We start from the raw sequence: 12,086 nt of genomic DNA on the forward strand, positions 1-12,086 counted from the left end.
TGTTTTCTAATTAGTGAACAAACACAATAAATTTGAAATTATATTGAAAACAATGAAGAAAATTTAACAAAAAAAAAACATTTTTTTTGGGCGAGAAAAATCGCACGCAAATTGTTATTGCAGAGTTACCTGCATCAATTGGAAGAAATAAAATTGCTTGACTATTAGAAAATTGCTGCGCCGATTAATATAAATACGATCGAAGGAGAAAAGCGTTCTCATGAGCTGCTATACCTGTCCAAATGAACCGTCTATCCCGATCAGGGTAGTTTCATCTCAAAATCTAATTTCTTTGCTTGCCAAAATTTACATGCAAAAAAGTGGTTCACTGAAAAACTATAGATTTCCATAAAAACTACAATCAAAACTAAAATGTTCCTTAAATTAAACAAAAACTTCCCTAAATTAAACAAAAATTGTAAGCTAGTTTTCGTCATTTTAACTACCTGTAGAAACACATCGAGGACCATTGTCATATCAATCTCGGAAACAGTTCGGATGGAGTTGGTGAAAACGCCGATCTCCACTTCGTCAGTGATGCCCCCCTCGTTCGGCCTCACTTGTCGGTTGTACTCGGGGTCGGTCCACATGTAACACTCCCCAATATCCCCCCAAGTGCAATAACACACAAGCACCCACAGAATAACAGAGAAAATAGGGGGGCTCATTTTGGAGAAATTGTTACAGCTCCTACCCAAATTGAACATGCTGCTCATTTTCCTCAAAAATTTGTCCTGATTTTCGACAGTGACTCAGTCGAACAACAACTTTAAATTAACTCAATTCAAAATTTTAAGTTCCGCAAAACTTCTAACTTTAACAAGAAGCCAAAAATATGTAAAATTTTTGACAAAGATTGAATATAAATGAATGAAATTAAATTTGAGGTCAATTTTTGAAGGATTTTTACGTCAACAAAAAATGGCCTCTACAACCGGCAAATTCAATTGATTTTTCTGTCAAAAGAAGTCAATTTAGCTTTGACACGAGTCAATTAGCGCCTAAATAAGGTAATTCAATTATTTCCGTGAAGAACGGCCAATTTTTATTGAAGCATCTTGTTTTTTGTTTTATGACAGAATAAAAAGGTCATTATTTTTTATTAAGAGTAGGAGGATTTAAATTTTTCAATCTGAATTTTCATAGGTAAAAAAACTTTGTTTTAAATAAATCTTAAATCTTCACTTTAAAGGAAAAGCTGATTAAATAAAACAAGAATATATTCAAAGCCAATTATAAAGAAGGACAGAAAATTAAATTAAAAATGGTCGTTTTCAAAGCCTTTATCGTAATGGGAACGTGAAGGTCTTGAAAGATGCTTTTAAAGCCGAACATTAAACGCGGTCATTTCATTGTTGCCCATAATAGGCTTTTAGGACTATTTGAAGGGGTTCTATTCTTAAATAGGATAAGAAGATTTCGATAAAGTATTATCTGAAGTATAGCTGACTACAATTTTTGGAGGTTTTGTTCGTAGATGGGCTGGGCTGTCTTGGCTCTGGTATTTTGGAGGAGATTAGAAGCGCCTAGCCAGATGACAAGCGAGGAACAAAAGACCAAATGCTATTAAATTATCAGCTCAATTCAAATCAGCTCAAAGTCGATCGAAATTAGTTGCTTCTCCAGTTTTTTCTAGTTCTCCAGTTATATGCTGCTTTCAAAACGATTGCTTAACTGAACTGGTTAGCTGCGTCTAGTTAGTACACCGTTATTACAATGCGAGTAAAGCGGCAATGAATAACCTAAACAGTAAGGCCGGTGGTAATAATTTTCTTAGAAGTAAAAGAAACAAGCACGAATCGGCGAATAAAGAGAATATCTTTGGGCTGTTAAACAGTTGAATGTCTTTAAAAAACTCAAGTACAATCTCAATAATCTTGGCCGTGGACCAAAGGAATAAGTAATGAATTAAACAGAAGCAGAGGAGAAGAGAAACCAATGCCAGTTGCTCCTGTAATAACTAGTAGCTGCTGTATTCTAGTTGTACCACTGGAATCAACGGCCGAGCAGGACAAGCGATAGAAGAAGTTGGATTGGATAAAATGAAAATGTAGAAAAATGGAAAAGAAGAATTAATCCAAGTAAAAATATTACAACAAACACCCAACGCCAATTTTACAATTACTATGAATCGGGCTAAAGGGGGGACTTGCACTACAACAGTTTGGTTGGGGGGGGGGGGGGGGGGTTTGGATTTCAATTATGCGGGCTAGGCACTTCGGGAATTGAACTTACTCACAGAGACACTGCAGGCCATCAATCGTAAAAGGAACGTGCTAAAATAGTCCGTCGGACGACCCCAGCCTCGGGTGGACATGGCGAGCTGGCAACATGGCACTTTGTTTTCCCATTTCTAACTCTGGCATTCAGTCTGATCACAGAAGGAAGACTAAAAGAGTCTCTTGCTTTTTCACTCTTATATGTGCATATAAGAAGTATATAGCCCCCGTCGCCAACAGTAACACCGGAACCAGCAATTACAATTACAATCGGTTATAAGTTATAAGTTAACCAATCCAACTAATACCAGTGGGAGGTGCAGGCTGGGTATGCTTGGCATTACCTGCATATAACTTACACTTTTCCAGAGCTATCAGCTAATCTGGCAGCTAAGAGCACAGCCGAAGAAGTAACAGTTCTGGACTGCTCGCTTGTTATATAATAAGAGTGGTGTTATTTCTAGTTATTATAACCTCTTCCAACTAGATTGGCTCAATTAGGGAAGAGTAAACGGTGAATTTATTTTGTTTATGGTCCCAACTTAGACAGCAATTGGGGGATTTGAACGGACACAAATGTCACTAACAAGGAGCTCCAAAATAACAAACTAAGAGAAATGGGTCCCTAAAAATCAGTATCCCAAGACAAAATAAAATCGATAAGGAATAATTAGCCCCCACTAGAAGAGTTATGTTTTAGCTCTGGAGAAAACAACTGACAAAAACAGCTACCAATTTAAGCCTGAAAAACAGCCAATCAAAACGGCAAAAAAATCAAGTATAAATAGAAGCAAAACATCGACTTTTAAGCTACAAGAAAAAAAATCAAAAATTCAAACCAGAAAAAACAAGAGTACTCATTGGCTAATATTGTTGGCTGAAAAAAGGGACTGCTGAAATAACAGAAAGCATAATGCTGAAAATTCAGATTTGGCAAAATTGCTTAATTGCTTCAATTTCACCACCTATAGATTGTGCACATGTTACAAGGAAAAGATAAAAAAAAAGGTAGAAAATTCCAAAAGTTTGCGATGCAAAAACGCAAATTATGGCAATGCTCCAAAGAGGGGAAAAATCCGGCAAAACACTGCTGGATATTTGAATTTGAATTCAAAAAATTAATAGAAAAATAAATTCTAAAACAGCAAAATGAAAAATTTAATAGGAAAAGTTGGTTACTCTGCAAAAATTGCACATTACGCGAAAACAAAAAAAAAACGCGAAAAAAAAACATTTTTTCTTCAATTTTCGATAATTTTCAAGAAAGTATTTTTGCGTTTTCTGATAATAAAGAAGAGCGCAAAACGTTGATTTTAGATCCCTATTGCAAGTCTAGTTGCTTGCTATCCAAAACAACAACACCCTAAGTTTTTTTCGGTCTCCGACAAAACGAACACCAATAACGGGTTTAGCAGACTGTTTCCTCGGCTCGTCCGAAAAATTTATTAACTACGAGAGGTGTATCGCTGAGAATAAGTGACAATTTGTTCAATTGTTGGTAGCACGACACCTAATTCGAAAAATTATTTCACAATATCAAAATTTTTTAAAGACCCAATCTCAAGGTCATTCAGCAAGATCGTATGGCACAGTTGCGTCGCCTACTTCTTCTAAAACTTGCTCTTCCACCGAGGTACTAAAAATCAACTGAGTGTTCAATCAGGTGGGTGTCTTCAAGAGAACGGAGTGATATTTTCCCTCTTCGTCGGCAGCGGTGCGGAAACAAATTTTTTTTTGCGTTTTCTTAAAAATCTATCATTACCTTTGAGGGGTTTTGGAAAACTAACCATAAAGCTCTCACCAGCTAAGCTCAAAGGCCAGATGGGGGTAAGTTTTGTAGTTTTGATGAAGTGGTTACGTCTCCGCCTCTCAATCGAAGGTCGGATGTTCGAGGCCCACCATGATCCATTGCTTGCAGGTGAGGCAGCAATAACCAGCCCAGAAAAATAACCAAAAAACTTGCATGCAGTTTTTAAGCATGGGCACAACAGCAATTCGCCATGATGAGCTGGACATCTCGTACATTGATCCTTTCCCTCGAGGATAAATAGTCTTAACCAAGTATACACCTCAGAGCACCATCAAACACTATATAAGAGTAGTTAAACAGCCACGAGAGGCCAGGGACGCTAGTAACCGTTAATTTAAAGGGTGCATTGTTCGGGGGCGAATCAGTCATTTTGTGGCTCAAGAACATGAATTAGTAAAAAACGCCGTTTTAAACGTCACTCTCAGAAATTCGCATAAATTGGGTTAGCAACTTCATAAAAGAGTCAGTAAATAGTTACTATACGAGATAACCGTTCAAAAACAGGAGGCGTTTTTTTCTGAAAAGAAGTCTCTTTTTAGTGAACAGTACTAGCTGGATCTATCTTGTATCGATCATCCCTCAACCACATATAACTCAACTTAAGGGGAAAAAATGCCTAGCTCTTTTTACTCCGTAACAAGGAATCAAAGTCTCAAACAGGCTTCCGTTGTGTTTGGTACTTGCAGGTGGCTACGGCATAAGATTTTTAATCAACTTTTGAACCGGTAGAAGGAATCGTTGATCTTCTGTCAAATTCTCCGAGAGGTTGCAAAACAACAAAAAAATGGTCAAAAGACATCAAACTTTTTAGTTTTCTTAGTTGCCAGTGGCCAATTCTACAATCTGTATCCTTGAGGCAACTTTACTTTGCTGATCGTAGTTGATAACACGCCATTCTGCCAGGTATGATTTTATGACTTTCCTACGTAATTTGATTGGGTTCATCGTTTTCTCTCCCAATTATGACTGAATGTCCAATTTTTTTTCGTAAATGGCTGGCTGGCCAATCGACAATGATCGCAATTTTTACACACAGAAGCGAAGTGGAGCTTCGCATCACTTGCATTACAAAAATGTATGACTATGATTACCAGCAAATAAAAAGACAAATAAAAAAATGAAGGAAAAAAAATCTTTTTTTTTGTGAGTAAAAAAACTATAACACTTGTAAAAGAGGACAAAAAAATCTTGAAACGAAATTAACTGCACCAATTAAAACTTTACAAAGAGCTTTCAAAATGCTAAAAAGAAACCAAACCTTTCTGCAGGACCTGTGCCAACAAAAATTAGCAGGCACAAAAGTCTAGAAAAATTGAAAGTTTTCAGTTGCGCCAAAAAACAGGTCCCGAATGAAACCGAACTTCTGAGGTTTGTCGCCTCAAGCATGTGTGTTACCACTGCACTAAATGCACAGAGCACTCCTTGATTTTATAAAGAAAACGACTTTCAAAGATTTTTAATGAACAGCATGAAAAAAAAATAGGCAAAACTTCTTGGAACTCAATTACTTGCGGAATACACTGAACTGTTTTTGTAATTCGAGTAGAAAATGCCCAAATTTTAAGCAAATTCGGCGCTGCGGTAGGTAAGCCGACAAAAAAATAAGGCATACAGAAGTCAAACAACGATTTTTTGACGCTCGGACAACTTTACGCTCGGACGCTCGGACTTACAAGAAAACATGCCCTGACCGGATTCGAACCATTGAACTTTGTCTTTATAGACAGTTGCGTTACCTCTTCTACATGTTCGAAATAAAGTCTGATTTTGATTTCAAATGAACCAAAGGTAACATGATTCAAGTGATTCTGTTAAACTAGTTGTTAACCCGAAAAAAGTCTTTATTCCGGTTTGATAACGCTTGCTAACGTCTGTAAGAAATCAGAATCTTGACTCAATGAGCAGTTAAAAATGGTAAAGATGACTCATAGAGAGACCTCTAGTCTTGATTGGCCTAAAAGCAAACCATACCATTTTTGTGGTCAATGGAAAAACTTCTAGGAATCTTTAACATGGTTTCAACCAAGATCAAAACAAATTTTTTTTTATCATTTCAGACTCAATAGCAATCGTCTTGATTTAAATAAAACGGACAAAACAATTATAAAAGAAAATTTTCTCAAATTGGGCAAGACTAGACAAAAAACGAAGAGAACAAAATTCGCTTAGAATTTCACCAGAATTAAAATGTTTTTCACAAAATTCGCAACCAAAATTTTACATCAAAAAATATCAAATGAAGCCTCTTACACAGCTCAACAAAGTTCTAGAAGAAAAATCTCCAAAATTTTGCGCCTAAAATGAAATTTGTTTTCAAGCAAAGATTTTGAGTTTTATATAATAAAAATGGCCTTTTTTGGCTATCAAGCAAAAATTTATTCACCTATACAGATTTTTGAAGAATTAAAACAGCTAAAAACTTTGTTGGGCGGTGTAAGAGACTTCTTTTGATGTAAGTTTTTTATCAATTCATTTGGAAGTTCCAGCGCTATTCTGGGTTAACTATAAAAATGCCAAAATGGCTCAATGTGAGGTGAAATTTTGGTTGCAAATTTTGAAAAATGAATTGCATCGTAATAATTCTGGTGAATTTCCTAAGCAAGTTTTCTACTTTTCATGTTTTGTCTAAACATAACCCCAATTTGAGAAAAACACGTTTGAAACTTCAATTTTCATTTTACATTTATAACGATTAATTTTAAAAAATCTAAAATGGTTCGAAATAAAAACACCATATGCGTGAAGATTTCGTTACGTTCTCCAAAAGTCGAAAAATTAATGAAAAAAAAAATTGCAGACTGCAATCAAATAATTTCTCCAAATTTTTCAGAAATTCAATTAACTCAAAGATAGAACTTTAAAATGGAACAAAATTCGAATCTGGATGGCGCAAATTTCAAATTATCAAGGGCAAAAATGTCAAGGGCAAAGTTGAAACAAAAATAGCCAAATGCTGTGCATTAGAGCAAAGAAGGTTCCCATCAAATTTCTATACAGAAGCAAAGTGCCGCTTCGCACCACTTGCGAAACAAAGAATACGTTGCGTTACAAGAAGTCGAAAAGAAAATCAAGTGAAGAAAAAAATTTAAAAAACTCGATTACCGATCGGCAACTAGGCAAAATTCGTTTGACCATCAACTTAGCTGAAAAACAACTGCTGTCATAAAAATTTTCTAAAAGCGATTCAGAGTTTTTGGAGAATGTTGCACTGGTGCGGAATGAGTGCGTAAATTTTAAAACTTTAAAAATTGGCCTTAACCAATACCCTTAGTGGTTTCTAAAAAAAATTGAATAATTAACCTGAGAACTGCAAACAAATTAACTTCAAAAAAACGATCCAATTCTCAAAAATTGGAAATTGATGGGGAAGTTTCTAAAAAACTATCGAAATCTCGAAAACTTAATTTTCTTAAGTCATAACAGTTTTTCTACAAAAAAAAGGCGTAGCTCCTGATACAACGAAGATTACCATATCCTGTTGTTTAGAATGAACCTATAATCGTGGAGCTATTTTTATAAGGGCAAAACCAATTTTTTCAAGTGATCTCTAAATTTCAGATTTGGCAAGGTCGTTTTCGAGAAATAAGAATTTCTAAAAAATTGCAAAAAACGGTGCAAGAAATTTGCAAAAATTTCAAAAAATAGACTTTTCTTTAAAAAGTAATATATCGCAGCTTCTCCACCGAAATTTTTGCGGCCCGTTCCTTGGATTGAATACTTAATCTCAAATTTGGCAGGGTAGTTTTTGAGAAAAGTCAAAAAGTTTCTAAAAAATGGTCAAAGTTTCGAAATCTTGGTTTTTCTTTGTGCAGTTACTTTTTCCAACAAAAGTATGAACAAATCAGACGATTTGGGAAAAAAAACCAAAACTTTTTAAATCGAATACTCTTGAGATGGCAGAGTAGCTTTCTATAGAAAACAAAAAATTTCAAAGAACGATCGAAAACTCAAAAAAAAGTTGGTTTCCCGAAAGCTTTAACAATTTTTCCTTAAAAGTAAGGGCGTATCTGCTTACACCGGGATAATTCATACAACCTGTTTTTGCAATTGATTCTTTAAACCCAGTTTTAGATGGGTACTTTTTGAATAAATCGCAAGTTTACAAAAAAAAGTCAAAATGTCAAAACTTGTCTTTTTTGAGGCTATTATTTACGTAAGCAAAAAAGGTCAGAGCCATTCGTGCAAGCAAAATCCACATACCAGTTTTCCAAACAAACCCTTAATCACAGATATGAGTCGATAATTCTGACGAAAATTCGGAAAAGTGTCAACTGAACCCTTAACCCCAGATGATAATTTTTGAAAAATAGGAAAAGTTTCAAAGGATGATCAAACTGTCAAAAAATGGCCGTTTGACTCCACAACTGTCTCTATAAAAATTAAATTAGGGCGTAGCGGTTCATGCAACAAAGTTCCCGCTAAGTTTGCTTTTCAATGAATCTTAACCTCACTGTTGGCTGGGTAGTCTGAGAAGAACAAAAATCCAAGAAAATGAATCAAACAGTCCACGCGTTTAAATTTTCGAAAATGAGTCAAAGATTTCCAATCCCCCTCCCGTTTGAAGATGGAGTATGATAAACAGAGACTAAAAAAAAGCGACACACATTTTAGCAGCCGGTTTTTGATTGGTACGTTTTTTTTGACACAGGCGAAGGTTTGCTTCGCGAACACTAGCGAGAACACGACAAAAAACAGCTCTTTAAAAAACAAAGAGAAAAATTAGAAATAGGCCTCAAATTAGCAACACCTCGGCTACGTCTGGGACTCGAACCTGCGACCTAAAGACTGTGAGTATAACGCACTAGCCACTCGGCAACGGAATCCTAACAGGTTCTAAACACTAGCCACAAATAAATCAGAGAACAGATGCTATGCAATTTCCAATGCTACAGTGAATATTCCAAAAGTGAAAGTTTTAATGAACACTTTATTTTGCGAGTTAGCTTAGAAAAGAAGAAGGTTTCTAATAATATACTAAGCTTATCGCTAGTGTTAATATCAGTGAATTTATTAAAAAGCAAAAATAAAACTTTACCGAAAAATGAAAAAATTTCCAGTGAGTCTAAAAAACAATAAAAATAAATAAAAGAAACCCCTTAAAATTTCTTAGTACCTGATTTTGTCAATCAGGAGTTGTTCTCCCAAAAACTACGCACTATAAGTTGACAAGGCCAAAAAAACTTGAGCCGAAACCGTTTAATCGAAAAAAAACTTTAAAAAAATAAAAATTTTCATAATCAGACTAGGTAAAATGACAAATTACACAAATTCTACAAAAAAAAGGCGTAGCTCCTGATACAACGAAGATTACCATATGCTGTTGTTTAGAAAGAACCTATAATTGTGGAGCTATTTTTATAAGGGCAAAACCAATTTTTTCAAGTGATCTCTAAATTTCAGATTTGGCAAGGTCGTTTTCGAGAAAAAAGAATTTCTTAGAAATTGCAAAAAACGGTGCAAGAAATTTGCAAAAATTTCAAAAAATAGACTTTTCTTTAAAAAGTAATATATCGCAGCTTCTCCACCAAAATTTTTGCGGCCCGTTCCTTGGCTTGAATACTTAATCTCAAATTTGGCAGGGTAGTTTTTGAGAAAAGTCAAAAGGTTTCTAAAAAATGGTCAAAGTTTCGAAATCTTGGTTTTTCTTTGTGCAGTTACTTTTTCCAACAAAGTATGAACAAATCAGACGATTTGGGAAAAAAACCCAAAACTTTTTAAATCGAATACTCTTGAGATGCCAGAGTAGCTTTCTATAGAAAACAAAAAATTTCAAAGAACGATCGAAAACTCAAAAAAAAAGTTGGTTTCCCGAAAGCTTTAACAATTTTTCCTTAAAAGTAAGGGCGTATCTGCTTACACCGGGATAATTCATACAACCTGTTTTTGCAATTGATTCTTTAAACCCAGTTTTAGATGGGTACTTTTTGAATAAATCGCAAGTTTAGACAAAAAAGTCAAAATGTCAAAAACTTGTCTTTTTTGAGGCTATTATTTACGTAAGCAAAAAAGGTCAGAACCATTCGTGCAAGCAAAATCCACATACCATTTTTCCAAACAAACCCTTAATCACAGATATGAGTCGATAATTCTGACGAAAATTCGGAAAAGTGTCAACTGAACCCTTAACCCCAGATGATAATTTTTGAAAAATTGGAAAAGTTTCAAAGGATGATCAAACTGTCAAAAAATGGCCGTTTGACTCCACAACTGTCTCTATAAAAATTAAATTAGGGCGTAGCGGTTCATGCAACAAAGTTCCCGCTACGTTTGCTTTTCAATGAATCTTAACCTCACTGTTGGCTGGGTAGTCTGAGAAGAACAAAAATCCAAGAAAATGAATCAAACAGTCCACGCGTTTAAATTTTCGAAAATGAGTCAAATATTTCCAATCCCCCTCCCGTTGTAAGATGGAGTATGGTAAACAGAGACTAAAAAAAAGCGACACACATTTTAGCAGCCGGTTTTTGATTAGTACGTTTTTTTTGACACAGGCGAAGGTTTGCTTCGCGAACACTAGCGAGAACACGACAAAAAACAGCTCTTTAAAAAACAAAGAGAAAAATTAGAAATAGGCCTCAAATTAGCAACACCTCGGCTACGTCTGGGACTCGAACCTGCGACCTAAAGACTGTGAGTATAACGCACTAGCCACTCGGCAACGGAATCCTAACAGGTTCTAAACACTAGCCACAAATAAATCAGAGAACAGATGCTATGCAATTTCCAATGCTACAGTGAATATTCCAAAAGTGAAAGTTTTAATGAACACTTTTTTTTGTGAGTTAGCTTAGAAAAAAAGAAGGTTCCTAATAATATACTAAGCTTATCGCTAGTGTTAATATCAGTGAATTTATTAAAAAGCAAAAATAAAACTATACCGAAAAATGAAAATATTTCCAGTGAGTCTAAAAAACAATAAAAATAAATAAAAGAAACCCCTTAAAATTTCATAAAACCTGATTTCGTCAAACAGGAGTTGACAAGGCCAAAAAAACTTGAGCCGAAACCGTTTAATCGAAAAAAAAAATCGAAAAAGAAGTAAAAATTTTAAAACCAAAATAAAATTGGGATACAAAGGCTTTCTGAAAAAAAACCTGAAATGACCGACATAACTAGACCGAAAACCACGAATCCAATTACTGCTCAAAACGGATTTCACCTATTTTACCATCTAAATCAAGATAGCTTTAATAAAATTGTTAAGAAATTGAACATGTCTCAAATTTTGCCATTCCTACAAAACTGATCGTTCTGTGAACAAAGTTATGTACGGGAAAAAGGTCTAGTACCCGATTGCAATACCCTTGTTTGAGTTTAAGAAAAAAAAGAAATTTTTACTTTTGTACTTTTTACCATCCTAAGTTTCCTTTCATTAGTTCTAGTAAATGAAATTGAATTACGCACAAAAAGCTAGAAAGAGCGGTAATTTTAATTTGAAGGGCAGCATATCAGCAATTTATGTCTAAATCTAGTCTGAAAACCGAAAATATTCATGACAGTATTTATTGACACTGAGACTACTTTTTTGCATTATTTTAGAAGCAGAATTGAGGCCAATAGTTTTAATATGATACTACAAGTTTCTTTGAGGTAGTGAAAATTGGCAATAAAAAATTGAAAAACGGAGACACTAATCCATAGTTCGTTTCCGCTCGACGAGTGGTCGAAACGAAAATTGGCTCAAGAGAATTTCCTCGCTTGCAACAAACATTTCAAATTAGTTGACATTGTTTTCCGAAGTCAACTCACAAATTATTGGTTCTTTTTCAAATTTCTACTCCTATTCAAAATGTTACGTAAGAATAATCTCACGAAAACTTTTGTATCAAAACATTTTGCAATGCCTATTTCAATTTTTTCAATACTCGGCCTAAAAATTCTTATTTCCTCTCATAACAGGAAACATATCCCTGAATTACCAAAAAAAAAATTCGGCTGTTCGCAAAAAAACATCGGAATTTCTCAATTTGTTTGGCCGAAAAAAAATCTTTGTGCGAGAAATTAATTTCCTTATGTCACTTGTTTCTCAAAGTCTAACGCATTTTTCTATTTATCTT

General features: G+C 34.8%; 2 protein-coding genes across 2 annotated transcripts in view; one reads left to right on the forward strand and one right to left on the reverse strand.

Annotated features, from left to right (window-relative positions):
• Positions 1 to 3,010, reverse strand: part of LOC134854269 (glycine receptor subunit alpha-2-like) — a 38,011-nt gene extending 35,001 nt beyond the window's left edge. Inside the window, exon 1 of the mRNA XM_063870463.1 lies at positions 447 to 3,010. Coding sequence (XP_063726533.1) covers positions 447 to 716 — 270 coding nt within the window. The 5' untranslated portion in view covers positions 717 to 3,010. The remainder of the gene's footprint in view (positions 1 to 446) is intronic.
• The window catches only part of LOC134854596 (neuronal calcium sensor 1-like), a 393,660-nt gene that overhangs the window by 321,766 nt on the left and 59,808 nt on the right, over positions 1 to 12,086 (forward strand). The gene's annotated exons all lie outside the window — the stretch shown is intronic.

Source organism: Symsagittifera roscoffensis, chromosome 9, assembly GCF_963678635.1.
Source record: "Symsagittifera roscoffensis chromosome 9, txSymRosc1.1, whole genome shotgun sequence".
Classification (NCBI taxonomy): Eukaryota; Metazoa; Xenacoelomorpha; order Acoela; family Convolutidae; genus Symsagittifera; species Symsagittifera roscoffensis.